The sequence below is a fragment of the Schistocerca nitens genome, chromosome 7 (genome assembly GCF_023898315.1).
Source record: "Schistocerca nitens isolate TAMUIC-IGC-003100 chromosome 7, iqSchNite1.1, whole genome shotgun sequence".
NCBI lineage: Eukaryota > Metazoa > Arthropoda > Insecta > Orthoptera > Acrididae > Schistocerca > Schistocerca nitens.
In genome coordinates this window covers 408,474,009-408,499,666 of record NC_064620.1, presented here as the reverse complement: position 1 = coordinate 408,499,666, position 25,658 = coordinate 408,474,009, and the positions used below count along the sequence as shown (strand labels likewise).

At 42.3% G+C, this 25,658-nt stretch overlaps 1 protein-coding gene and 1 pseudogene across 1 annotated transcript in view; one reads left to right on the top strand and one right to left on the bottom strand.

The window, feature by feature from the left end:
- LOC126194982 (inactive pancreatic lipase-related protein 1) overlaps positions 1-25,658 on the top strand; it is a 238,136-nt gene that overhangs the window by 53,254 nt on the left and 159,224 nt on the right. The window contains exon 2 of the mRNA XM_049933396.1: positions 6,416-6,539. Coding sequence (XP_049789353.1) covers positions 6,476-6,539 — 64 coding nt within the window. The 5' untranslated portion in view covers positions 6,416-6,475. The remainder of the gene's footprint in view (positions 1-6,415; positions 6,540-25,658) is intronic.
- On the bottom strand, positions 7,006-7,123 carry LOC126195883 (5S ribosomal RNA; annotated as a pseudogene).

Here is a 25,658-nt window from a genome sequence, read left to right as displayed (position 1 = left end):
GAAACGTCGATCTAGGTCTACCGACTACTTCAGCAATATCGTAAGAAGATTTGCACTCATTATGTAAGCGCAGAATAAGTTTCCTTTCCATCAGCGTCGTCTCACTACCCTTCCGGCCCATGGCGCTAATTGCACTGTATCGGCGCCGTTCAGATCCACAACAGGCGATAGAGTGGGGCCGCACACGGTTGACTCTAGTGTGTGCCGTGGGTCAGCGTCATAGTTTAATTACCGCGCGCAGAATTTCGGCATGTTCAGATGGTGGAGGAATACTTTATGAACTAGCTCTTGTATTACATTTTCTGTTTTGTTAACCTTGTTGTCGATTTCGATGTATTTCTTTCCTTGCTTTTCAAAAAAAAAAAAAAATAGCTTATCGAAGCACTTCTTACGTGACTGGCCCTTTAGATTTTGTATGCATTTCTTTTCATGTTACACAGACTTTGTTTTCTAAAAGATATGGAGCTAGACGAATACTTTTTGGACTCACTGTCCCTACGTCTAGAAAGGTGGAGGTTGGCTTTACAGTGCATGAAATTTACTTACTGTTGTGTAGTCATAGGGATTTCTCTTTAAAACAATTAAAAACAGTTAAAAAGTTCAAAATACAAATTAATGCTACCCTAAAAATCAGAAAGGGCTGATAAAAAAGTTTTTTTTAAATGTCTAATTATGACTATTGATAATAAAATTAAAAACCGATATGATAAGGCGCTCAGGGCTCTATTACACTTATTTGTCGAAGTTAAGACCCGTTAATATGGATGTTTTAGTTGATTTCAATGACTAAATGGGAATCGGAAAATAAATCAATTTACACGACTGCCTATCGCTTACAGGTGCCGCACAATCCCAGTCAGTTTAGTCATAGACAACCGATTTTAGTGCGCTATCGGTTTTGTCCTGACGACGAACGATGGACCTTCGTTCTAAGCTATCAGTTTGTCGCGCCATGGCTTTCTAAAAAGCTGTGAGTATTGAGCTCTCATTGATTGGTAGGTCTGTAATATTTTAATTACTTGCACAAGTCACCTGAAGATGCATCTCTACTGCTGCAAAACCAGTAGTGAAGATTTATTAAAAAACATTTTAACAAGTAGTGCGGTAGATTTTATTCACAAGAATCCAAGCCAAAAAGGGGGAGCAACTGGCAGGAGTACCTATGACTCTCTTAAGGTAGCTAAGTGCCTCGTCACCAGGTCATACATATCACCAAACACTTGGAGCAACTGGCGGAGGCAGCTATGACTCTCTTAAGGGAGAAAATGCCTCGTCAGCAGGTGAAACACATCAGCAAACTCGAGGAGCTACTAGCAGGAGTAACTAAGATTCCCGTAAGGTAGCCTAATAGTTGCGTATCGCTTCTGGCGGACAGATACGTTTCGCAGGTCCTCTACGGGGCGCTATCACAAAAAAGTCCTTACAGCATGCTTCATTTTTCCTACAGCACTAGCACGGAATCCGTAGCTATCCACCAACACTAGCATAGACACGTCTTTAATTGCTCTTTACAGTATTCGACGGGGACTTTCTACATCGCCGATGCAGAAACGTTTCACGCTGCTAAGGATGGGCTGTCTGAAGTAAGGAACGCGTTCACCACGTCACAGACTCGTTATTTCCTCGCCAAGAATGGCATTATGGGACGTTCATGAGTCTCCACGCGGCCTTGTAAGGAGAATGGCGGGGAGAGGGGGGGGGGGCGCAATGGTGAGCGAAATGTACTAGGGAGAGCACGGATAACGGTAGAGCAGTTCAGCACCAGCCTCGTCAATATCTAAGGCCTAGTAAATTCCAAACTAATTTCAGAAGGAGACAACGTTGAAGCTTTGACAGTAGCACACCCTCCTGTTGGTGGAGGTTACTTACTTTACCCATAGGATCGGAAACTCCGTCCAGTGTTATCTTAATCAAAGATTTCAGGTCAGTTTTGGAAACGATGGAGTAAGGTATATCAATTTAAACCGAGAAGCTTCGAAGAAGTTTGGTAGCGGACAAAAGCCGCCGATTTTAGCCCTAGTGATCTGTCGCCTATGGGGGGAACGAAGTAGGAAGAGACTGCTTGAAGGACGCTACGCATCTCATTTCCCAAAGAGACAGCCCTCCCTGTTCAACTGGTCATCCACCGCAGAAGCGGACCATAGTGTGGGAGGCGGCGCGGATAGATAATCAATTAAGGATTCTGATTTCTAATCACAGAGTATGGCTTCTATATCTTTGATTGAATTCGTGTTGCGTTTTAGAATGTACCTTCTTTATTGTATGATATTTCTTGAAGTATAGAGCACTAAACGCAGTAATGATGTTATTACTAGTATCTGTACCAAAAGTGGTGAAATCATTCCAGGGGTTTAGCATGAGCTTCCCACCCGTGGCTTTGTCTGCATTATATTACATTACATTAATACTTGTTCCATAGATCATGAATACGATATTTCGTAATGATTTGGAACGTGCCAGTTTAACAAAAATTCTCTTTACACAATATAATTAATTTTTTTAGAGTTACTACTTCATATCAAGAAATTCATCTACTGAGTATAAGGAATATTCAATCAAAAATTCTTTTAATTTGTTTTTAAATGTAGGTTGGCTATCTGTCAGACTTTTAATGGTATTTGACGAATGAACAAAGATTTTTGAGGCACCAAAATTCATCCCTTTCTGTGCCATAGTCAGATTTAATCCATCATAGTGAAGATCGTTCTTTCTTCTAGTGTTGTGGCTATGGACTTGGCTGTTATTTTTCAACTGGGTTGGATTATTAATACAAATTTTATAAGTGAGTATATGTATTGCAAAGGTTCTGTGAATATCCCGAGTTTCTTAAGTAAATGTCTGCAGGGTGATCTTGGGCGGGCTGATTACACGCTTTTGTGCAATGAATACTTTTCCTCTTAATGATGAACTATCGTAAAATATAATTCCATACGAAAGTAGTGAATGAATATAGGCATAGTAGTCTAATTTACTGATATACGAGTATTTGTCGCAAAAACTTGCAGTAACCTAGTACCATAAGTAGGTGAACCTAACCGTTTCGGCAGATTAACAATGTGCTTCTTCAAGTTCAATTTCTCATCAATGCACACACGCAGAAATATTGGATATTCTGCCTTTTTTTTGGTCATCAGTCTACTGACTGGTTTGATGCGGCCCGCCACGGATCCCTTTCCTGTGTTAACTTCTTCATCTCAGAGTAGCACTTGCAAACTGCGTCCTCAATTATTTGCTTGACGTATTTCAATCTCTGTCTTCCTCTACAGTTTTTGCCCTCTACAACTCCCTCTATTACCATGGAAGTCATTCCCTTATGTCTTAGCAGATGTCCTATCATCCTGTCCCTTCTCCTTATCAGTGTTTTCCACATATTCCTTTCCTCTCCGATTCTGCGTAGAACCTCCTCATTCCTTACCTTATCAGTCCACCTAATTTTCAACATTCGTCTATAGCACCACCTCTCAAATGCTTCGATTCTCTTCTGTTCCGGTTTTCCCACAGTCCATGTTTCACTACCATACAATGCTGTACTTCAGACGTACATCCTCAGAAATTTCTTCCTCAAATTAAGGCCGATATTTGATATTAGTAGACTTCTCTTGGCCAGAAATGCCTTTTTTGCCATAGCGAGTCTGCTTTTGATGTCCTCCTTGCTCCGTCCGTCATTGGTTATTTTACTGCCTAGGTAGCAGAATTCCTGAACTTCATTGACTTCGTGACCATCAATCCTGATGTTAAGTTTCCCGCTGTTCTCATTTCTACTACTTCTCATTACCTTCGTCTTTCTCCGATTTACTCTCAAACCATACTGTGTACTCATTAGACTGTTCATTCCGTTCAGCAGATCATTTAATTCTTCTTCACTTTCACTCAGGATAGCAATGTCATCAGCGAATCGTATCATTGATATCCTTTCACCTTGTATTTTAATTCCACTCCTGAACCTTTCTTTTATTTCCATCATTGCTTCCTCGATGTACAGATTGAAGAGTAGGGGCGAAAGGCTACAGCCTTGTCTTACACCCTTCTTAATACGAGCACTTCGTTCTTGATCGTCCACTCTTATTATTCCCTCTTGGTTGTTGTACATATTGTATATGACCCGTCTCTCCCTATAGCTTACCCCTACTTTTTTCAGAATCTCGAACACCATTTTATATTGTCGAACGCTTTTTCTAGGTCGACAAATCCTATGAAAGTGTCTTGATTTTTCTTTAGCCTTGCTGCCGTTATTAGCCGTAGCGTCAGAATTGCCTCTCTCGTCCCTTTACTTTTCCTAAAGCCAAACTGATCGTCACCTAGCGCATTCTCAATTTTCTTTTCCATTCTTCTGTATATTATTCTTGTAAGCAGCTTCGATGCATGAGCTGTTAAGCTGATTGTGCGATAATTCTCGCACTTGTCAGCTCTTGCCGTCTTCGGAATTGTGTGGATGATGCTTTTCCGAAAGTCAGATGGTATGTCGCCAGACTCATATATTCTACACACCAACGTGAATAGTCGTTTTGTTGCCACTTCCCCCAATGATTTTAGATATTCTGATGGAATGTTATCTATCCCTTCTGCCTTATTTGACCGTAAGTCCTCCAAAGCTCTTTTAAATTCCGATTCTAATACTGGATCTCCTATCTCTTCTAAATCGACTCCTGTTTCTTCTTCTATCACATCAGACAAATCTTCACCCTCATAGAGGCTTTCAATGTATTCTTTCCACCTATCTGCTCTCTCCTCTGCATTTAACAGTGGAATTCCCGTTGCACTGTTAATGTTACCACCGTTGCTTTTAATGTCACCAAAGGTTGTTTTGACTTTCCTGTATGCTGAGTCTGTCCTTCCGACAATCATATCTTTTTCGATGTCTTCACATTTTTCCTGCAGCCATTTCGTGTTAGCTTCCCTGCACTTCCTATTTATTTCATTCCTCAGCGACTTGTAGTTCTGTATTCCTGATTTTCCCGGAACATGTTTGTACTTCCTCCTTTCATCAATCAACTGAAGTATTTCTTCTGTTTCCCATGGTTTCTTCGCAGCTACCTTCTGTCCAAAGTCTATATTTATCAATTGTGTTATGCTATTATTATACAGAATTGTATGTACTGTGTTTTCTCAAAATTTAGTGAGAGTCCATTTGCAAAGAACCACTAAGTAATTTTCTGAAAGATATTATTTGCAATTTACTCAGCTCATTCTTGTTTGTTGATTGTGATTACTATACTTGTATCATCAGCAAAAAGACTTATCTTTGCATCTTCATGAATATAGAGCGGCATCTGATTCAACGCAAGATGCGAGCTGGTCTGGCTTCTCCAACACGCTTAGGACTATATCCAACAGTCCGAATAGACCACGGTCATCAAGCTGTCGTTGCGAATGCAGCAGTTAACGTGGTCCTAGTGTCGCGCTATGCCATATGGGATCACTGAGGCCATCATGTCGATCCATTTCCACAATATTATTAACCTGAGGCGTATGTTCAGAGCACCCCAGAAGGACAGACGTCGAAAATTACCCTCTCGCTTAAAGAACTTCTCTTACCAGGACTACAACTTCGCCGAGCAACGTGGTTCATTTCCGAGAGGGGGCTGCACCTGCTGGGTCACGTAGCATACAGCAACATATTCAAGGTGGTGGCACACAGTACGACAGAGTTATGCGACGCAGAAGCAGTTGTCGGCAGCTCGTGGTCCAGTGGCTAGCGTTGCTGCCTCTGGATCATGGGGTCCCTGGTCCGATTCACGGCCGGGTTGGGGATTTTCTCTGCACGGAGCTGGGTGTTTGTGTTGTCATCAACATTTCATCCCCATCATAATCATTCGTGACAGTGGCTAGACTGGACTGTGTAAAAATGGGGACTTTGTACGGGCGCTGATGACCGCGCAGTTGAGCGCCCCCCCCCCCCCCCCCACAAACCATCATCATCATCATCATCATCAGAAGCAGCTTCGACGTCTGTAGCCCGGGAAGATGCTGTTCGGGTAAACATTTTGTGTAAGTTAAGACAACGATATTGGATCTCAGTTGTGGCACGTGGTCGACATTTCCCGTACTTTTATTGAATGTATCCGTGTGGAATTTCTCTCATTGTTGTGATATAGTAATGTGGGTGGAATGAACTCCTGGTCCGCCGCGCGGGATTAGCCGAGCGGTCTAAATCGCTGCAGTCGTGGACTGTGCGGCTGGTCGCGGCGGAGGTTCGAGTCCTCCCTCGGGCATGGGTGTGTGTGTTTGTCCTTAGGATAATTTAGGTTACGTAGTGTGTAAGTTTAGGGACTGATGACCTTAGCAGTTAAGTCCCATAAGATTTCACACACATTTTAACTTTTTTTTTTTTTTTAACTCCTGGTCCGACTCAAACTATGACAATGTGGAAACGTTTATTACTTCGAGCAGTGTCTACAGAGAATGCTGGTTGCAGGTGGCGATGGAGGCCACCGCCTTGTGAAGAGTCGGCACGGAGCAGTACTATGCCAGCGCGATGGCGGCGTCGCGACTACTCGAGAGTCTGCTACAGGCGGCGGTCTGGCTTGTCGTCCTGACAGGTGAGTCCACCAACAGTGTTGTTGTCTGCAGCCGCAGCCCTATCCTGTGGATAAATATTGCTCCAGTGATAGCAGCGGTAGTTGTAGCACTTTGTTTACGAGACGTGCGTTACAAAATTGTAACTGCCCTCCGTTAATTAATGTGCCACACACCACAGTATAGTGATTAGGATTTTGATATAACAGAATAGGTGCTGACTGATAATTGAATTTACTATGAATGAATCTTAAATTGAGTTCTTAGTAATTAAGTTCAACTCAACCCGAACAGGCCATGAAGGCCCAACGGGACCGACCGGCCGCCGTGTCACCCCTCAGCCCACAGACGTCACTGGATGCGGATATGGAGAGGCATGTGGTCAGCACACCGCTCTCCCGGCCGTATGTCAGTTTCCTAGACCGGAGCCGCCACTTGTCAATCAAGTAGCTCCTCAGTTTGCCTCACAAGATCTGAGTGCACCCCGCTTGCCAACAGCGCTCGGCAAACCGGATGATCACCCATCCACGTGCTGACCCAGCCCGACAGCGCTTAACTTCGGTGTTCTGACGGGAACCGGTGTTACCACTGAGGCAAGGCCGTTGGCTTAGTAATTAAGGACCCAAGTTTAAATAGTTAATTATGCAAGACCGCGTCGCAAGTTCACAACAAGCAGAAAACTCCCTAGATTGCCAACCACCCCGACAGGCATCCAACAAACTTAGGTAAGATGGCGTTAATAGCTGCATGTAATGTATCGACGAAATCAGGGATTGTCAGCTTGCAGGTCTTTCTATAAGAAATCGTATTTCCAGACATTAGCGCCAGGGCAAAAGCATCCTTGTCGCTTCTGCGGTGTCGAGCACTATGTTGTCGTGTCCTGTTCACCCAGGTAGAAGACTGTCGTTGGTCTACACCGATTGGACAACACAGGACTAAGCTCATGCTTGAACACAAATGCAGATACTAGCCAAGCCCTCAAGTTGCCCTGTTGAGTTTGACCACGAACGGCACCTTCGCGATATCCTCAATAAGCTGCAAGCGTCAATCGTGGTCAGAACACGTGGGCAAATTGTTAGTGCTCTTACCGTGGACGCTTCTGTAACCAAGGTAGCCGAATTGTTTGGTTTTTCAAGATGCACCATACGGAAGATTTATACCGCACACAGGTAAAGCGGAAAAACATCATCCGCTACGTCACAGCGCGCAGGAAAGTGTATGTTGACTTATGGTGACAGACGGTCATTGAAGAGAACTATGACGAAAAATAATAGGACGAGAGCTACAAAAGTCACTGCTGAACGTCGCACCCACGAACCCATTCAGCACCGAAACAACACCAAAGGTGCTCACTAAGCATGAAAACGCAGTGCGAGCTGGAACTCACCTCTGATTAAAATGACCGCAACAAGAAAGCGTGGTTCCGAAGCCACAAAACTTCGACTATGGAGCAATGGAAGAAAATCATTTGGTCGGATGAGTTTTGTTTCACTGTTTCCAGCTCGTGGCCGAGTTTGCGTCCCAAGAGTGAAACATGTCGGGGGTTCGGTGCTGACTTGAGCAACCATATCGTGATATTCCACGGGCCCCATAGTTAGTGTGCAAGTTAGCATTACTGCCACTTTGGTCGATCAAGTCTAACTCGTTGTACTATGTTTGTTCAGCAATGGTGATGCTATGTTCCAAGAGAAGGTCGTTGTTCACACAGCTCGCATAGTCCACGACTGCTTTTGTGAGCACGAGGATGAATTGTAGCACTTCACGGGACCACCACAGTCACCAGATACAAATGCTATTGAGCCTTCGTGGCCTACTTTGGACAGAACGATGCTTGATCGCTATCCACCTTCATCAACGTTACCTGAGCATGCCACTCTTTTGCAGAAAGAATGGCATAAGGTTCCATTGAAACCCATATAGAAGCGAGCTGTTTCAGTGTCGCCGGCCGGTGTGGACGAGCGGTTCTAGGCGCTACAGTCTGGAGCCGCGCGACCGCTACGGTCGCAGGTTCGAATCCTGCCTCCGGCATGGCTGTGTGTGATGTCCTTAGGTTAGTTAGGTTTAAGTAGTTCTAAGTTATAGGGGATTGATGACCTCAGAAATTAAGTCCCATAGTGCTCAGAGCCATTTGAACCATTTGTTTCGAATGTCAATGGAAATTGGAAATTGTGGTAAGATTCTATGGGACCAAACTGCTGAGGTCATCGGTCCCTAGGCTTACACACTAATTAAACTAACTTAAACTAACTCAGACTAAGGACAACACACACACACTCAAGCCCGAGGGAGAACTCGAACCTCTGACGGGGACAGCCACGCGGACCGTGACAACTCGCCTCGGACCGCGTGGCTACCCTTCGCGGCAAACGTCAATGGTTTTCATACAACGTATTAGGCATGGCATCGTGTTGTGTTCGTAGTGTTTCCATATTTTTGTTTATCCTATTTATGTGATTGACACGAAGACAAAGATAATACTGAACGAAGAGGATATTGGACTGCGAAAATGCTACAGAAACTAAAATTTCATCGGGTGTGTCCCAAAGAAGTTAATAGGGCTGAAGATGATCCCACCGTAAATAAAGGATTTAGCATAAGCAAAATGTAAAATAGTAAATAAAACAGTAATTAAAGTAAGTAAGTAAAAAATAAGTAAAAAGTTGAAACATATGTCAAATCTGCACTTTGTACAGAAAGCGACGCCTTCGTGCCAGGCCGCTCTACAGTTTCTGTTTCCTAGTGCTGGCCAATTAGAGGCCAGGAAAGGCCTCGTCTTTTTTCAAGAAATCACTCCAGTAACCGACGGGAACGATTTCTCGGAAGGATTGGACAAAAGCACTCCATGGACATGGATGTTCCAGAGGCACTACTGTCACACTCCGATAGCGAAGATAGGGTGGCTTGGGGAGGGGTGGGGGGAGGGGGTGTAACTGGCGGGAAAGAAAAGTAAGGTCCCAGCCACTCAGCCAGGCACCATCAGAGCAGGCAGCACAGGGCTCACACATTAGCTCCCTACCCATCTTTACACCGCTGGATGAGGAGTCGACGCCCGCCCCTCTGAGTACAGTATAGCCCGTGTGTAAGGTTGCACAAATTCCGTCAATTTAAATCTCAACAGCTGTTGCGTTTAATATGCATGTATTAGCATTCCGGCTCTGGCGTCAATCACCTCTTTTACTTTTACTTTTGCTTAGAAGATTTGTAATTTACTTCGGCTCAGAGTCTCATAGAATATTTTAAGTGACACCATAGTCGCCATTGACTACCTTTATTACGATAGCCACTATTTCAGTTTAGATCTGAAGGTCATTTTCAAGTCATTACAGGTGCTGAAAACACAGTTGCACTCAACACGAATAAAAAGATGGAAAAGGACGAGAGCAACTGTGGTTCATGTCAGCCTTTGTGTCAGCCTTTGTCACATACCGACAGGATAAAAACGCAAGACAAAATTCGTACTTTTGTAAAAATTATAGACGGAATGTAGCAGTCACGTTCAAAGTGATATAGGGTGCAGTAGCTAAGCAAAGATGAAGAGAGTTGCACAGAACTGCATCAGCCAGTCTTCGGACTGAAGACCACAGCAACCTACCGATAAAAAAGTGTCCACTGTTACACAGTGTAATGTCCTCGACGTTCTAACTTAATTACTCAAAACGTGGAGACGGCAATTTCATTCATTTATTTATTTTGGGTTTATGCAGCGTTGGCCACGTAGCCAGCTATAGTTACAACAGTAAAAACATAAAAAAATTGACATAAATTAAAATAAAATATTAGGCTTTGCTTTCGAGATAACCAATATAACAAGAACATAAAATTACGTACAAGTTTATTCTAAACAACGTTCACATGTGACGTACTTTTCTGAAGACAGTCTGAATCTATGTGTACACATACCAATTCGTAATTCAAAATTTATGCAAAGGAACAATAATTTGAGAGTTCATAAACAAATACAAGTTCTTAATTTAAAATATAAATACACATACAAAGTTAAACACGTTATTCTAACTGGACTGTCTCCATAAAAGCACTTCATCCAAAAGGACTTACAGTACCAAGTTTAACTCTGTATATCAGCTTCCTTTAAGTATTCAGCCATCAAAGTGTACTCACATGGATTCGGTAAAGTATGCAAGTAACACTTGCAAGTAGCGCAGAACCCCTTCTAATGAGTTTCCTGTACAGTACTTCTTGTGCGTCCTTGTACTCAATACTTGCGACTATTACATAATTCAGATCTGCCATATGAATTTGATGCTCATTACAATGTCCAAACACTAGAAATTTTATTCGATGTAACTAATTCTTGCGCTGTATGACAACTCCTACTTGAAGCGTCTGATTCAGAATACTGTTTCACCAACACATCAAGATGTAGTTTTAGACTTCGACATTAAGTAATGTAGCCTCATGAATATGTCAAAAGGATATTCGAGCTACGCAGAAAAGGTTTGCCTCTTAGTGTTGGACCGATTGGCGCACATGCTTACGTCCTCGAAATACTGCAAAAAATTCTCAAAAACTTTGAATGAGTTTGTATGTGGTTTCGATAAGATTTATTTGTAAATATGAGGCCCAAGTTATTCTGTCAGTGTCAACATACATAATATTCTACACACCTAGATATGTAAAAATTTATTTTCGTTGATGTAGCTCCAGTGTACAAGAGGAATTTTTTTTTTTTTTTTTTTTTTTTTTTTTTTTTTTTTTTTTTTTTTTTTTTTGGTGACACATCAGTCTTCTGACTGGTATCATGCGGCCAACCACGAAATCCTCTCCTGTGTCATCTCAGCGTAGCACCTGCAGCCAACGTCCTCAATTATTTGTTGCCACTGTACGTCAGTCTCTGGTGCTCCCCATAGTTCCCACGCTCAACAGCTTCCACCAGTACCGTGGAAGTAATTCCTTGATATCTTAACGCATGTCATATCATTAAGTTCCATCTTGCTATTAATATTTTCCACACGATCCTCTTCTGGCCGTTTCTGCGGAGAACCTCCTCATTTCTTATCTTATCAAGCCGCCTAATTTTCAAAATTCTTCTATTGTACCAAATTATATTTACACTGCGCATTTTCCAGAATGAATCTTTGCAGCAGAGCGTTGCCTTCGACAGACAATTCTCTTACCGACTTAGTTACCGAGACACAACTCATCCATCCTCCAAACTGATGTTTTATTTACTTCCTACATTAATCACAGCTTAAATTTCCAAGCATCACCAACACATACATACGTATTTCTTCAATTACAATCGGTAACCATATAGTAGTGTATAAAATAAACAAATATAATGAGTGCAGAAATAAATGAATACTGCAAATAACCATTAACTCAGAAAGATACAATAAACACTCTGATAGCTGTACGTGTACCAAACACACCGAAACGTGGTCTTTGAATCACGGGGGTTTTCCCAGTGACCAGGTGACGCAGGCTGGGAATCATTGTTAGAGATTAGAGTGAAGTGAGAGGTGTAATTATGCCTGCGACGAAACTGAAATGGCGTGTGGGACATTTAGACTGTGAATGGACGGTAGATAAGCCACGGAAGTTCACCGTTAGTTTCTAACAAGGGAACTCCCCATCGCACCCCCCTCAGATTTAGTTATAAGTTGGCACAGTGGATAGGCCTTGAAAAACTGAACACAGATCAATCGAGAAAACAGGAAGAAGTTGTGTAGAACTATGAAAAAAATAAGCAAAATATACAAACTGAGTACTCCATGCGCAACATAGGCAACATGAAGGGGAATCTCAGATCGGGAGAGCCGTGGTCCCGTGGTTAGCGTGAGCAGCTGCGGAACGAGATGTCCATGGTTCAAGCCTTCCCCGAGTGAAAAGTTTACTTTCTTTATTTTCGCAAAGTTGTGATCTGTCCGTTCGTTCATTGACGTCTCTGATCACTGAAATAAGTTTAGTGTCTGTTTTTTGCGACCGCACCGCAAAACCGTGCGATTAGTAGACGAAAGGACGTGCCTCTCCAATGGGAACCGAAAATATTTGATCGCTAGGTCATAAGTCAACCGATTCCTCCACAGGAAAACACGTCTGATATATTCTATACGACAATGGTGACACATGACAGCAATATGTTGTCGATCCACCTAACTTGTACACTTGGCGAATGGCTAAAAAGATTCTTCTACCTTGCCCGATTTAGGTTTTCTTATGGATGTGATAATCACTCCCAAAAAAGTGATGAAAACATAATAGTTTGTCACATAAACTGCAACAAATGACTGCAACAGTTTCACAGTCGCACAGTTTTCCCTGTGCTCTGTCAAAACATATGTTTTCAAATTTTTCCGTGTGTAGACCGTCAAATCCTGCATATATCCAAGCAAATCTGAACATGTCCTGGAATTTTGGAGAGCGAAGTTGATTATGTGTGAGTGCCTGAACTTTGATAATTCTCTGAAAATAAAAAATTAAACTTTTCACTCGAGGGAAGACTTGAACCTAGGACTTATCGTTTCGCAGCTGCTTACTCTAACCACGTGACCACGGCGCTCCCGATCTCACATTCCCCTTCATGTTGCCCATGTTGCACATGGACTACTCAGTTTGTATATTTTGCTTATTTTTTTCATAGTTCCACATAACTTCTTCCTGTTTTCTCGATTGATCTGTGTTCAGTTTTTCAAGACCTATCCACTGTGTCAACTTATAACTAAATCTGAGGGGGGTACGATGGGGAGGTTCCCTTGTAAGAGATCAGAGAAGAACGAGGCATCTAGCTAATAAAAGATCTTACATTACATATGGTAACTCCATACAGGAGCTGCACATGGGCCAGTTCTTCATCAGTAAGCCTATCCATATTAATAGCGCCGAGATTTGCACTGTTGTGCACTAATTTCAGTGCAAAACAGATACAATCCCATTTGGGGCAAAAAAAGATACGAAATGCAAAAATTCAGTAACAAACCGCCGGAGACCGTGTGATGGCAAACTACTCAGTAGGTGAAACTTGCTGGCAGATTAAAACTGTGTGCCGGACCGAGACTCGAACACAGTTTTAATCTGCCAGTAAGTTTCGTATCAGCGCACACCCCGCTGCAGAGTGAAAATCTCATTCAGGAAACATCCCCGAGGCTGTGGCTAAGCCATGTCTCCGCAGTATCATTTCTTTTAGGTGTGCTAGTTCAGCAAGGTTCGCAGAAGAGCTTCTGTGAAGTCTGGAAGGTAGGAGACGAGGTACTGCCAGAACTGAAGTTGTGAGGGCGGGTTGTGAGTCGTGCTTGGGTAGCTCAGTCCGCAGAGCACGTGCCCGTGAAAGGCACGAGTCCCGAGATCGAGTCTTGGTCCGGCACACAGTTTTAATCTACCTGTAAGTTTCATATCAGCGCACTCTCCGCTGCAGAGTGAAAATCTCATTCTGTACTCAGTAGGTATCCCTGAACAGTCTCTGAAAGTCTGTCGGTTATGTTATGGTTCACCCAGTAGACGCTGGTAGTGGCTTTAGTAGATATATTCCTTGTAGTGAAGAAAGGTTTAGTCCTCGTTAAACTGGTGTCATGTGGGAGGGAGGTGCTGCTGTAATAAAGGTCATTATTGAGAGACAAAAATTCGTGTGCAGGAATCAACAAGGATTCGGGATACGGCGATCTTGAGTAACTCAGCTCGATCATTTCGTTAAGAGATCCTGAAAGCAGCAGAAAGGGTGCCCAAGTTGATGCAATGTTTACTGATTTCTGTAAAGCATTCGATATAAGATCTTCACTACCGCCCAGTCCACAAAATACAAACGAGCTGGAACATGTCATTCTTACCAAAGCGAAATAGCCAGATGTAAAAGGAATTTTGGCGAACACTAAAGGAATGCCATAGGGCCGTTCTGTTCACGGTATGTATAAATTAATCATCTGGCGAATAATGTCGGAAGCTCCATGAGACTGTACATCACAAACAAGCAGCATTCAGGTGGTGTATTTTGTTCATTTAAGTGAGGTGCTCAAACGAATGCCCATTTTGGTTCAAAAGGTTCAAATGGCTCTGAGCACTATGCGACTTAACTTCTAAGGTCATCAGTCGCCTAGAACTTAGAACTACTTAAACCTAACTAACCTAAGGACATCTCACACATCCATGCCCGAGGCAGGATTCGAACCTGCGACCGTAGCGGTCGCTCGGCTCCAGACTGTAGCGCCTAGAACCGCACGGCCACTACGGCCGGCCAATGCCCATTTTCCTGAATGCACAACTCACATTACATTCCAGGAGACCTGCGGACAAGATGTAAAGTTGCTAGATGGTACGCAGTAGTATGCTATCACACAACACTGGCCTAAAATCGTACATAAACAAACACACACACAATTTTAATAATTGTCTGGGACTGTGGACAAAATTATGCCAGAAATAAAAAAACAGTGCCAGAAACAAAATAAAATAGTACCAGACCCCAGTCCGACTAAAGTTTCCTGGACGTTTCCCTTACTTGTCAAGCGAACGCCGGAGCTGAAAATACCCTCCCTTTTATTCCCAAGCGGGAATTCCTCTGCTCTGTTACTCGTAAATGGCTGGAGAGAACAGCGTCCCTATAGTGTGGTGGATCCAAACAGCTTCCTACTTCGAGGAGTAGAGAATGGAAAGCGTAAAAAAGAAATGTGTGCCCTCTCACATGTCTTTCTGATACCGTACTCTGTATCTCTGTAAATGTTGTTCACACGTGTTCTGACTTACACAGCATCTTTGATGGTTTAGTGCTAGTATCGTGAAGTGTGTTCGTCTACGAAGTTGAGTGGTCAGCAAATAAAGTTGCTATGTGGCCATTGCCCGGAACTGTCAAGGATGTTTCCTTGTTGAGATGGCTGGTACGGGTTGTAGTGAGCCCCGTATGCCAACTGAGGAGCTCAGTAGCGGCTCCACGGTGAGCTGACAGCATCCATATCACATCTGCACGATGCCACAATGCAGAAGATGACACGGTGGTTGGTAGACAACCTCTGGGCCTTCGCGTAGGAGCTAGTTATAGCTTGAAGTGTAAGCAAGAACGGGTGTCTACTCAAATAAGATTTTTACTTTTTCATGAGGCTGTAGCCTGCAACAGCATGTTTTTAAATTTTGCTAGAGCGAAAAGTCTTGTTTGAGAAGACATGAATTCCATCTCACCCTTCAGGCTACTTGGATTCATTCGTGGAAGAGGATGTGGAAACCATAATGCGGTAGTGTATGTACTATATAGTAATGGAGATAAGACTGCTCACTGCGGCAGTCCGGCTCTCGGGATGAAAATCGTAGAATGTTTGTCGTTCGCTGTGACAGTTGTGAACCTATCATCAAGGGCTGAGCAGCGTAGTTTGGGCGGGAATTCCAAAGGCGATTAGGTTGTTGTACTGTCCAGAGTGCCACACTGTGTCGAAAGCCTTTCTGCACCTAAACAAGGAACTGATGTACATTGTATAATGTTTGCTGCTATTGTGATATTTCTATTAATTCTTAACATAGAGTCATTGGTTGAGTGTTGTTTCCTAACACCATCTTGTATATATAGGAAGCTATCTTTTATTCTTCAGTACAACACTGAGAGCATGTATGCAATAGTGTTTCGAAACATTTACCTGTTACTGGTAGCAAAGTGATCAGTTTATATAAGTTAAGGTTACTCAGTAGTTCGTAATGCTTTTGTAACATTACTTTACAAGCTTAGCTGCTTTACATTTGTTTAAGTTCGAGCGCTTGCGATGAACATGAAGAATAATACCTTTGTTATTTCTCCCCTTAGTGCTGTTATTTCTCCCCTTAGTGCTGTACGTCGTTGAAATCTGAAAATGTTGTCAATAGAAGGAACTTAATTTTCTCCTCTATCTATTGCAATTTCAGCGTGACCATTAAGAGAACGTGCTGACACCGATATCAGTCTGTACAACAAATCCTACGTCAAAGACTTCAGAGTTACATTTTGTAAATAACTTATCTGTTTCACGTCCACTCTTTTCGCACTATAGATCCAGCTTTGTATCTGCAGTATAGTGTTCTTAGCCAGAAGGCTTACTTAGCCGTTATCGCTTCTCTGAAACACAGATTAATGAGGTCTTTGAAGACTGTGGAAGGCTGTGAGCATGGACCTCTGCTGAAATTTAATTTATCCAAGAGAGAGAGGGGGAGGGGGAAGGGAAATGTCTGATATCACCATTAACTGTTTTGGTCAGTTTCGAGACGTGACATCACAAGAAAAAAGTTTCATAGGTGACACAAAAATTGACACAATTGGCTAATTCTTCACGGTAAATGATGACAGCCAAAACAGTTGCAGGATAAAGATTTATGAAAATTCTTGACCACGGTTTCGGTATATCTAAATACACCTTCATCAGAAGCAAAATACACTAAAATTACATCGTGCAATGGAGATTCATAAAACAATTGTGCCAAAGGCGTCGTCAGATGTTAGTGTTCGCATCGACCCTCTGTCCAAAATCATGTTGTGTTAATGGAGATGATGTTTAACTACTGACGACGCCTTTGGCACAATTTTTTTATGAATCTCCATTGCACGATGTAATTTTAGTGTATTTTGCTTCTGATGAAGGTGTATTTAGATATACCGAAACCGTGGCCACGAATTTTAATAAATCTTTGTCCTGCAACTGTTTTGGCTGTCATTTACCGTGAAGAATTTCAACAGTTGCTGTTTCAGCCATGTTTAAAATCTTGACAATTGGCTAAATTAGAGATTTGGCAGAATCGCTTCTAGAAGTTTATGAGATTTCTGTAATGAATAAAGTCTCTGTATACCAAATTCCAGACAGAGGCACCAATTGTTGTTCCCTCCCCCCCCCACCCCCCCTCCGCCCACCGTCTCCCTCCATGCCCCACGCACACTGACCCTGCTGAGACACCTATTACTGTGAGCACTTAACCAGGGCTGCACTTGTACGTTGCACAAACAACAGTGACCGTGCCAGTCATGTCATGTTTTGGACAGTAGCTGTGATAACTACAGGCGAACCGTGATGCAGACTTCAGCCTGCGTCGCCGAGCGGAACCTCCGCACCCGCGCTGTTCGGTTGGTGGCCGGAGTGTGGAAGTGGGCCACTTCGCGCCGCGCTGCCGCAGCAGCCGGCAGTCACTGACCTTGCCCCGGGAGACTTTCACTGGGCCGGCGCGCGTCCACAGCGTCCGACACAGTCCCGCTATTAACTCCAGCAATTGGGTCACCGGGGCGTCGATTTTGCACTGCTATCTACTCGGCCTTCTGCAAGGGCCGAAAGAGATTTTTCTTTTCTCTCTTTTCTTTCCACGGCAGTGCACAAGACCTCGCTCCAGAAACAAAATATTGGCGTGACGTATTTCTGGATATCGAACACCTGCCTGACACGCAATCAACCAGTATCATAGCAATGCACTACACAGTTCAGATGGTTCAGATGGCTCTGAGCACTATGGGACTCAACTGCTGAGGTCATTAGTCCCCTAGAACTTAGAACTAGTTAAACCTAACTAACCTAAGGACATCACAAACATCCATGCCCGAGGCAGGATTCGAACCTGCGACCGTAGCGGTCTTGCGGTTTCAGACTGCAGCGCCTTTAACCGCACGGCCACTTCGGCCGGCCACTACACAGTGCATACAGAGGATGTTCAACTATTATAGGTACTAACGAAAGCGGCGACTAGAGGAGAACAAAATAAGCATGTAATCTTGACAAACATAGATCGCTCAGAAAGTAATGTAAAGATGCTGCAATACAATCATACACAGCATAGGAATGCCGTTCCAAGAAAGGAATGTTACATAGTTGGCCGGGTGGCCTTCCTGTCGTGACCACATTGGCAATGTAAAAAATGTAAACAGTTTTTGATGTTGCTAAGCAACAGTCATACTGTATTTTTAAAGGAACACCCCGCCACTTCACTGTTTTATTTATGTACAACTCAGGTTTCGGCCTTTTATGCCATTTTCAAGTGATTGATTTTATCTATTTAACATATGTTGTAGGACACTTAACAACACGTTAAGTGACCTGCAATACATGTCATTTTATGCAATTTACGCCATTTTCAAGTATCTGATTTTATGTCTTTAACTTATATTGCAGGACACTTATCAGCATTTTAAGTGTCGTGCAATATAAGATAAAGACATAAAATCAGATACCTAAAAATGGCATAAAAGGCCGAAATCTGTGTTGTTCATAAATAAACAATAAAACAGTCAAATAGCGGTGTATTCTTTTAAAAATGTAAGCTTCTAAATGTATGCACTCAAAAGATATGGCTATTTATGTCTCATAATTTGTTACTCGCAAACACACTCAACAAAAGCACGCTGGCGGTGTAAAAAATTTAAGATTGTAAATGAATACAATCAAAAGATACGGCTCGCAAACTCACCCATCAAAACCTATACGCTAATTCCTAGAGTAATGAAATTTAGCCAGGAGCAACGTCTCACAGAAGAAGTAAGGGATAAAAAATCCGAAAATTGTAAATTTTTGACTATATCTCACGAAAAAATATCTTTTGCGTGTTTGTTATCCGAAGTCTTCCTGTCCGTCTGTCAAGACCCCTTTTTCTAATATAAATTGATATGGTATAGGAGAAGGTCAAACGGCGAGGTTGGCGGTAGAAGGCGAGTAGGATTCCATTTATGTCAGAAGAAGGTGGGTTCAGTTTTCATTTGGAATGGAAGAGGTAGGATGGGTTATACTTTGGGTAGGTGGTGTTATATGATTCCCTGGTCTGGGAGGGAAAGTGATTATAAATTATCTGTGAAAGGACGTAGGGTGTGTGGAGTTGTAGGTAAGGTCGGAGATACTGATAGAGGCGCGACAGTGTTCAGGGATCTCAAGAGTTGGTCATGAAGTGATATGTCAGTATTCAGGTTTGGCGTATGACTGCGGAGGTGTTCTAGGTGTTTGACGAGATGTAAGAACTTTATTAGCTGATAAAAATAAGGATGGGTGAGGGCAAGGTATACTAAAGGTGAGGTGGAGTACATGGTGTTCAAGGATATGGAGACAATGGTAAAATTTTGGACAGCCAAAGATCCATGAAGCGTTTCTACGAGTGAGAATGGTTATACAGGTATGTATAATAGTCAAGGAATTTGCTGCCTTGTTCGGCCAGTCAATAGTTTTAATCTCATGTTAGCTTTTTGTTAAAAACTTAGTAAGAGGCTGTTCCAAGTTACCTTCGGATTGAAAGTTAGTCAAAAGTATGTTACTATTTCAGTTTAATGATATCCACGGCTCTTCACTTTCAAGTGCAGTGTCTCGGGGTCGGGACGAAAGATCGGATATTTTTATCTATAATTATTCATGGGAGAGAAGTTGGAAAAATTGAATTGATATGTTACCACTTACTACCATTTAAGAGGGCTGAAAACACAGTGAACTTCAGCACACCTACCTTTATTTCACAGCAAATATTAGTGCTACATGAAGCGCGCGCGGACACACACACACACACAAACACACACACACACACACACACACATTTGCTGCAGAGGGCAGCCCTATTTAACCTTTAACGGAAAATGGCAACAGGTGGCATAAGTGTGTCTCCTCATTCCCCAACAACATGAGTGCTCTCTTGGCCTAAAATATACAGTCATTTCTCCTTGTACTCGCTCACTGATATCTCTAAGACGAAGACAAATCCGCACCTCCTCTGGGCTGATACCTTGGCGTCAGAGTCTTGACCACATGGCCATTGGCATCAAAATGGTTCAAATGGCTCTGGGCGCTATGGGACTTGACTTCTGAGGTCATCAGTCCCCTAGAACTTAGAACTACTTAAACGTAACTAACCTAAGGACATCACACACATCCATGCCTGAGGCAGGATTCGAACCTGCGACCGTAGCGCCATAGGCATCTAGCACCAACATTTATTTCCCTAAATCGAGTATTGCTAATACCAAGTTGATTCCTCTGCAAAGCACCATAGGAAATAACTCCCTCTATTCTTAACCAATCCATGCTTCAGCTGTATCTTTATTGATCACATCACATACAGGACGTAATATCCTGAGAATACCTTTCATCCATATTATGCATATTCCAGTTTTGTACGTAACTTTGTCTGGAGCCATGGTTTGTTGTTTTTCTTTATTTTGTGTCATTTTCCATCACTCATAACACAAATAAAGAAATAACAAACTCAATTTTGTTGAGTTTTAGCACTTTATGTCTGTCCTTTGTTTTATCCAAACCAAAAAAAGAAAGAAGATCAGAGTGCAATGTCACGTCGACGATGTGGTCATTATAGGTGTACCACAGGCCTTGCGAGTTTTCCTAAATCGCGCAAAACCTAAATGTTCTCATGACTGCGAGTCCAGTGTCTCCCAGTTGTCTCTCCCAGTTGCACCACCTATCTCTATCAAACCAGTAGTAGAGTTTAACATTCTGTGGTTAGTTATAGAGACATATTTCGTGTTAGCACCTATTTCTCTGCAAGATGTGAGGGTGACGCTCCAGTTGGAATCATCAAGTGTAAATAATAAGCTAAATAGGATTGATAAGAAAGAATCGTTGGAAACCATTGTTCCTGAATTTGGAGTTCGCGACGGTGTCAGATTGGAAGAATGGGCATCCGCTTGTGCCTGCACTGACGCTGTTTGAAGAAAGAAGCTGGTGACAATGTTGACCCGCCAGAGTTCGTTGAAGAATCTGCAAACATTGCAGTTTGCTCAGACATAGATGTTGATGACGTTAATTATTGGATGCAACATGACAGTATGATTTCTCATGGCGAAATTACAGTATCACCGGTTTTTCGTTTTCAGGCAAAGATATTAGTGATAGTGAATTAGCTGATGAAGTTGGCGCCCAATTTGACGACATTATGACAGATCAGAGGCAACAACAGCTATACACGATAATGGTTTATTTGGAACACAAAGCGCAAACAATTTCGCTTGAACTACTGCTTGTGTAATGCCAGTATTATCGTGCTTTGCGAATCCGCCTCAAACGGCATTTGCTGCTTCTTTGATTGTGTAAAATTAACTTTCTTTTTCTGTTTCAATTACTGCACGAAATTTATATGAAAATGATGTACTTTCGTATGTTTCTGTGAAAATACATTTTAAGAAAAAAAAAAGACACCACGGAAGACTATCTGAATGTGACTGAAATCGGAGATGTGATGTACATATATAGACAAACAAATGATTACAATTTCAGAAAAAGTGGATTATTTATTCATCAGAAAGAGCTTCACAAATTCATCAACCTGATAACGCTTTGGTCCACCTCTGGCCCTTATGCAAGCAGTTATTCAGGTTGGTATTGATTGGTAGATCTGTCGGATATCCTCACGAGGTATATCGTGCCGAATTCAGTCCAATTATCGCGTTAGATCGTCAAAATCCCAAGCTGGTTGGACGGACCTACCAATAATGCTACTAACGTTGTCAACTGGTGAGAGATCTGGCGAATTTTATGGCCAAGGTAGAATTTGGCAGGCACGTAGACAAGCAACAGAAACCCTCGTCGTGCGCGGGAGCCGTTGTCTTGCTGAAATGTAAGCCCAGGATGCCTTGCCCCTGATCATCACACCTGGTTATTGGGCCGTATGGTGGGGGACAATGAGGTTGGTATTCCATCGCTATCTGGGGCGTCTCCAGACACGTCTTCGTCCTGGAGTCTCAATGACTGGAGCAGAATTATTTTCAGTGATGAGTACCGCTTCAAACCGAGTCCTGATGATCAGCAACCGTGTTGGATCTAGAGACGCTCCAGATAGCCAGTGGGATTATTTTGTCTTGGAGTGTAAATATTGTGTTTTTTATGGAATTTAAATAATGTCATTCTCGATAATCTGGGTGAGCTACGGTCCCATCTAGTCCAGGTAAATGATGTCTCACTGTACGGCCGCACGACTCCACGAAGACGACGATGAAGATATTCTGAAACGCCACACCGTTAACACGACAGTGAGAGCCGCTGAAACGTTACTGGCTAGTTAGGACAGGTGGAAGCACCTTAGTCCTTGAAACGCAGAGAGCTCTCTCTCTCTGCGATACGGTCAGCTGAGAGCTTTCTTTGCGCGGCTTTGATAATTCACAGCCGCTGACGGCCGGGAAAGCGGCCGTTCGGATGAGATGTTCACATCAGTCCCTCCCAGGACTTCGGGACGTGCAGTGAAAGCAACCGGCAGGTATTCCTGCTACCTGAGTCAGAGGGGAAACCGCACGATGCCGGATTAGCGGGTGACTGGAGTCTGGGTTAGCGAGACGTTCTCTGTATCTTTCCCTGGCACAGGTCCGCAATCGTAATGGCATTAACACTTGAGGGTATAGTCCGCAGACTCATTTGAACATTAATAAAATTTCCTAACTACCGTTTCCAGACGTCAAGAAGCCAATATCAATTCTCAAATAGCGATGGAGCCACCATTTCGTCGCAGATATAACTGGTACTTGACATTCGTTAGTAAATTTTTGTGTTTAAATGAGCACGTGTGCAATGTCCCTTAGTAAGACCATCTACTATTACTTCGTGTCTCAATGATGAATTCATCATGAATAATTCCGCCTGATTTGCTCAAGTTCTCCTTATGTTATTATTAGCTGCGTACCCTGCATTGTCTGGGTACGTATTTATTCCAGTCTCGTTTTAGTCCAAATTCTCCTTCCCCCTCTCTGCCCAGCTTCTCCTTCGGCCCCTCACTGTCTATCCCCTCTATCTCTCATTGTTATTTGGCATTTAGGGCCTATCGAGGAAACGAGACACAAAGAATAAGGTAAAAAGTTGTCTTCCCTGCATCCAAGTTATTGTTTGATGTGCTCCTAAGTATGTATTCTCTCGAGCAAATAAATATATATGTTAAGAAATTTTTATATTTTTTCAGTTCTCAGGATAGTAAAGAATTTACCACACGGCCTTTGACAAAAACTTGTGGTACGTTTCCTACGATTTACTGACTGTTCAAAGGCTGGAAGAGTTGGCCACAAATGAAGATTCAACACCATTCATAAAATGCATAAGATAATTTACTTAAAACTACATAACGGCTGTTAGCTGGCTACAGCTGTTAACGTGTACCGCCACTTGTAGCCATGGTTTTATCATCCTTTGATAACTATTTGTCTGTTTTATTATGTGTTTTATTCTTGACACATGGGACAAAAACATGTCACTTGACGAGAGCACTGTCGCTTAAAACTTTAAGGTTGTTATGTGATTTCATTTAAGTGCAGTTTTCTGGTTTTGGTTGAGAATTTTTACATATTTATCTATTTTATATATATTATTTATACCATATATATTTACCTCTGTAACTTTTACCGTTGTGATGAAGAGAGTCTTTTAAGTGTCGAACGCTGGTTAACGCGCTTTTTTTTAAAAAAAAAGAAATGTGTGCAACCGGTTGGCTGACTGTTACATTTTATATAACTGCATACACGGTTGCTGAACTCAGAGCCATAAAGTGTTTACAATATGAAGAATGAAATGCTACCTTAAAGCATGTTTAAAACAATTTTAGTAGTGATAACAGTATTTCGGTTAACACAGAACAAGAGCTTTTAGGATTTGTTAGAACTTGGAAATAACAACTGAGCAATTGTTCTGAAGTGCTAATGACAAACCAGCTCCCGAACTAAATGTAATTTAACAAGGATTGTTAAGCAATTTTAGACTCTACAGATACGACAGTTAACTTTATTAATCAGAAACGCAGTGGGGGAAAGATAAAGTGCACCAGGAGATTCTAACAATACCACCACTTGCAAAGTGGGTTAGAAATCAGATTAATAATGTTGATCATGTAGCATATGTTCACTTTATCGGGCAACAACAAAGTTATTGACTGTGGATGGTATCGTCAGAATGGAAATAATGAAGTCACTGTAAAAAAGTGATTAATTTTGGCACTTGTCTTGAATGGATTCCCACGTAGATTTCGTCGAAGTTGTTATGGTTCATCTTGTTGATTCTAGGGTGATTCCACTTTGACTGCTAGAAGGTCCAGATCTGTATTTTAGCAATATTTGAAGACGTAACAAATGCGTTTTTCAGGAAATTCTTAATGATCAAACAATCCCAGATCAGAACAATGGTATAGTAGAAATAATTATTGACTTGGTGTTCACGATCCACATTTTTATCAAACTTCTTGTAAATTCACATATACTTCTTCTTAATTGTCACATCATCAAGAAAACAGTTTTGTATCAATCTTCATATATTTAATTTCCACTTTAACCAAACACAAGACTTGACTGTTCTTTTACAAAGCGAAATAACAACTTAACTTCTGCAAAGTGAAACAAAGACTGCTCTGTGCGCAATCGCGCCAAAACGGTTACAAGTAAGAAAAAGATTATGACAGTCTCACTGAAATGAATACACACAAGAACCATATCACTGTAATATATCGATACATCGGAGTACCTATACATTAATAAAACCAAATGTGAATATTGTCACAAAAATATGTCTGTTACTTCGCAGAAAAGTAGTACGATATTACTGGCATCGAGAAATGGGATTGAAGTGCCATAATGGTCACGTAAATAATGAACCATTACAAGCTGTACGTACCAAATATAATTTTACCAGCAAGAGCAGTTAGACAATAACAGCTTTATCACACATACGGTAACATCAGAATTAGTGCAAACCGCCTTAGCCGCCCAGGCGGGAGTATACTATCACGTCCGGAACCGACTAGTCAATCGGCCCGACGCACAGATCCTTAGGCTAAGCACGGGAGCAGAATATGTCCGTAACACACAAAATATTCTCTTAGCAATAGACATAACATTTAAATAACAATTCAAGGCTCCGACCGCAATATCGGCTGTGAGTCCACTTATGACAGATCGGCGGAACAAAATCCTTAGGTGAGCTAGCTAAGAACGCCAGGAATAATTAGCCTTAAGATGTTATCTGCCTTGCCTTCCCCGGAATGGTAAACGATTCCCGAGGAGCTCCAGAAAGAGGTTAAGTTAGACTAACGCCAAAATTTAACACTGGAGAAGAGAGAGCACAAAAGTAGCAGAAAGTGTCTGGAAATTTAAATAGGATCGATCACACTGCTTTTAAGACCGAACAAGCACACCCCGGAATGAATGCGTTACTATTCTACCGGCTAATGTCACTTTAATCTTCCCGCGTAAAAGAAGCAAGTTACGTAACAGAGCAGCCTCAAGCAAGTACGACCGCTCGGTTTCACAG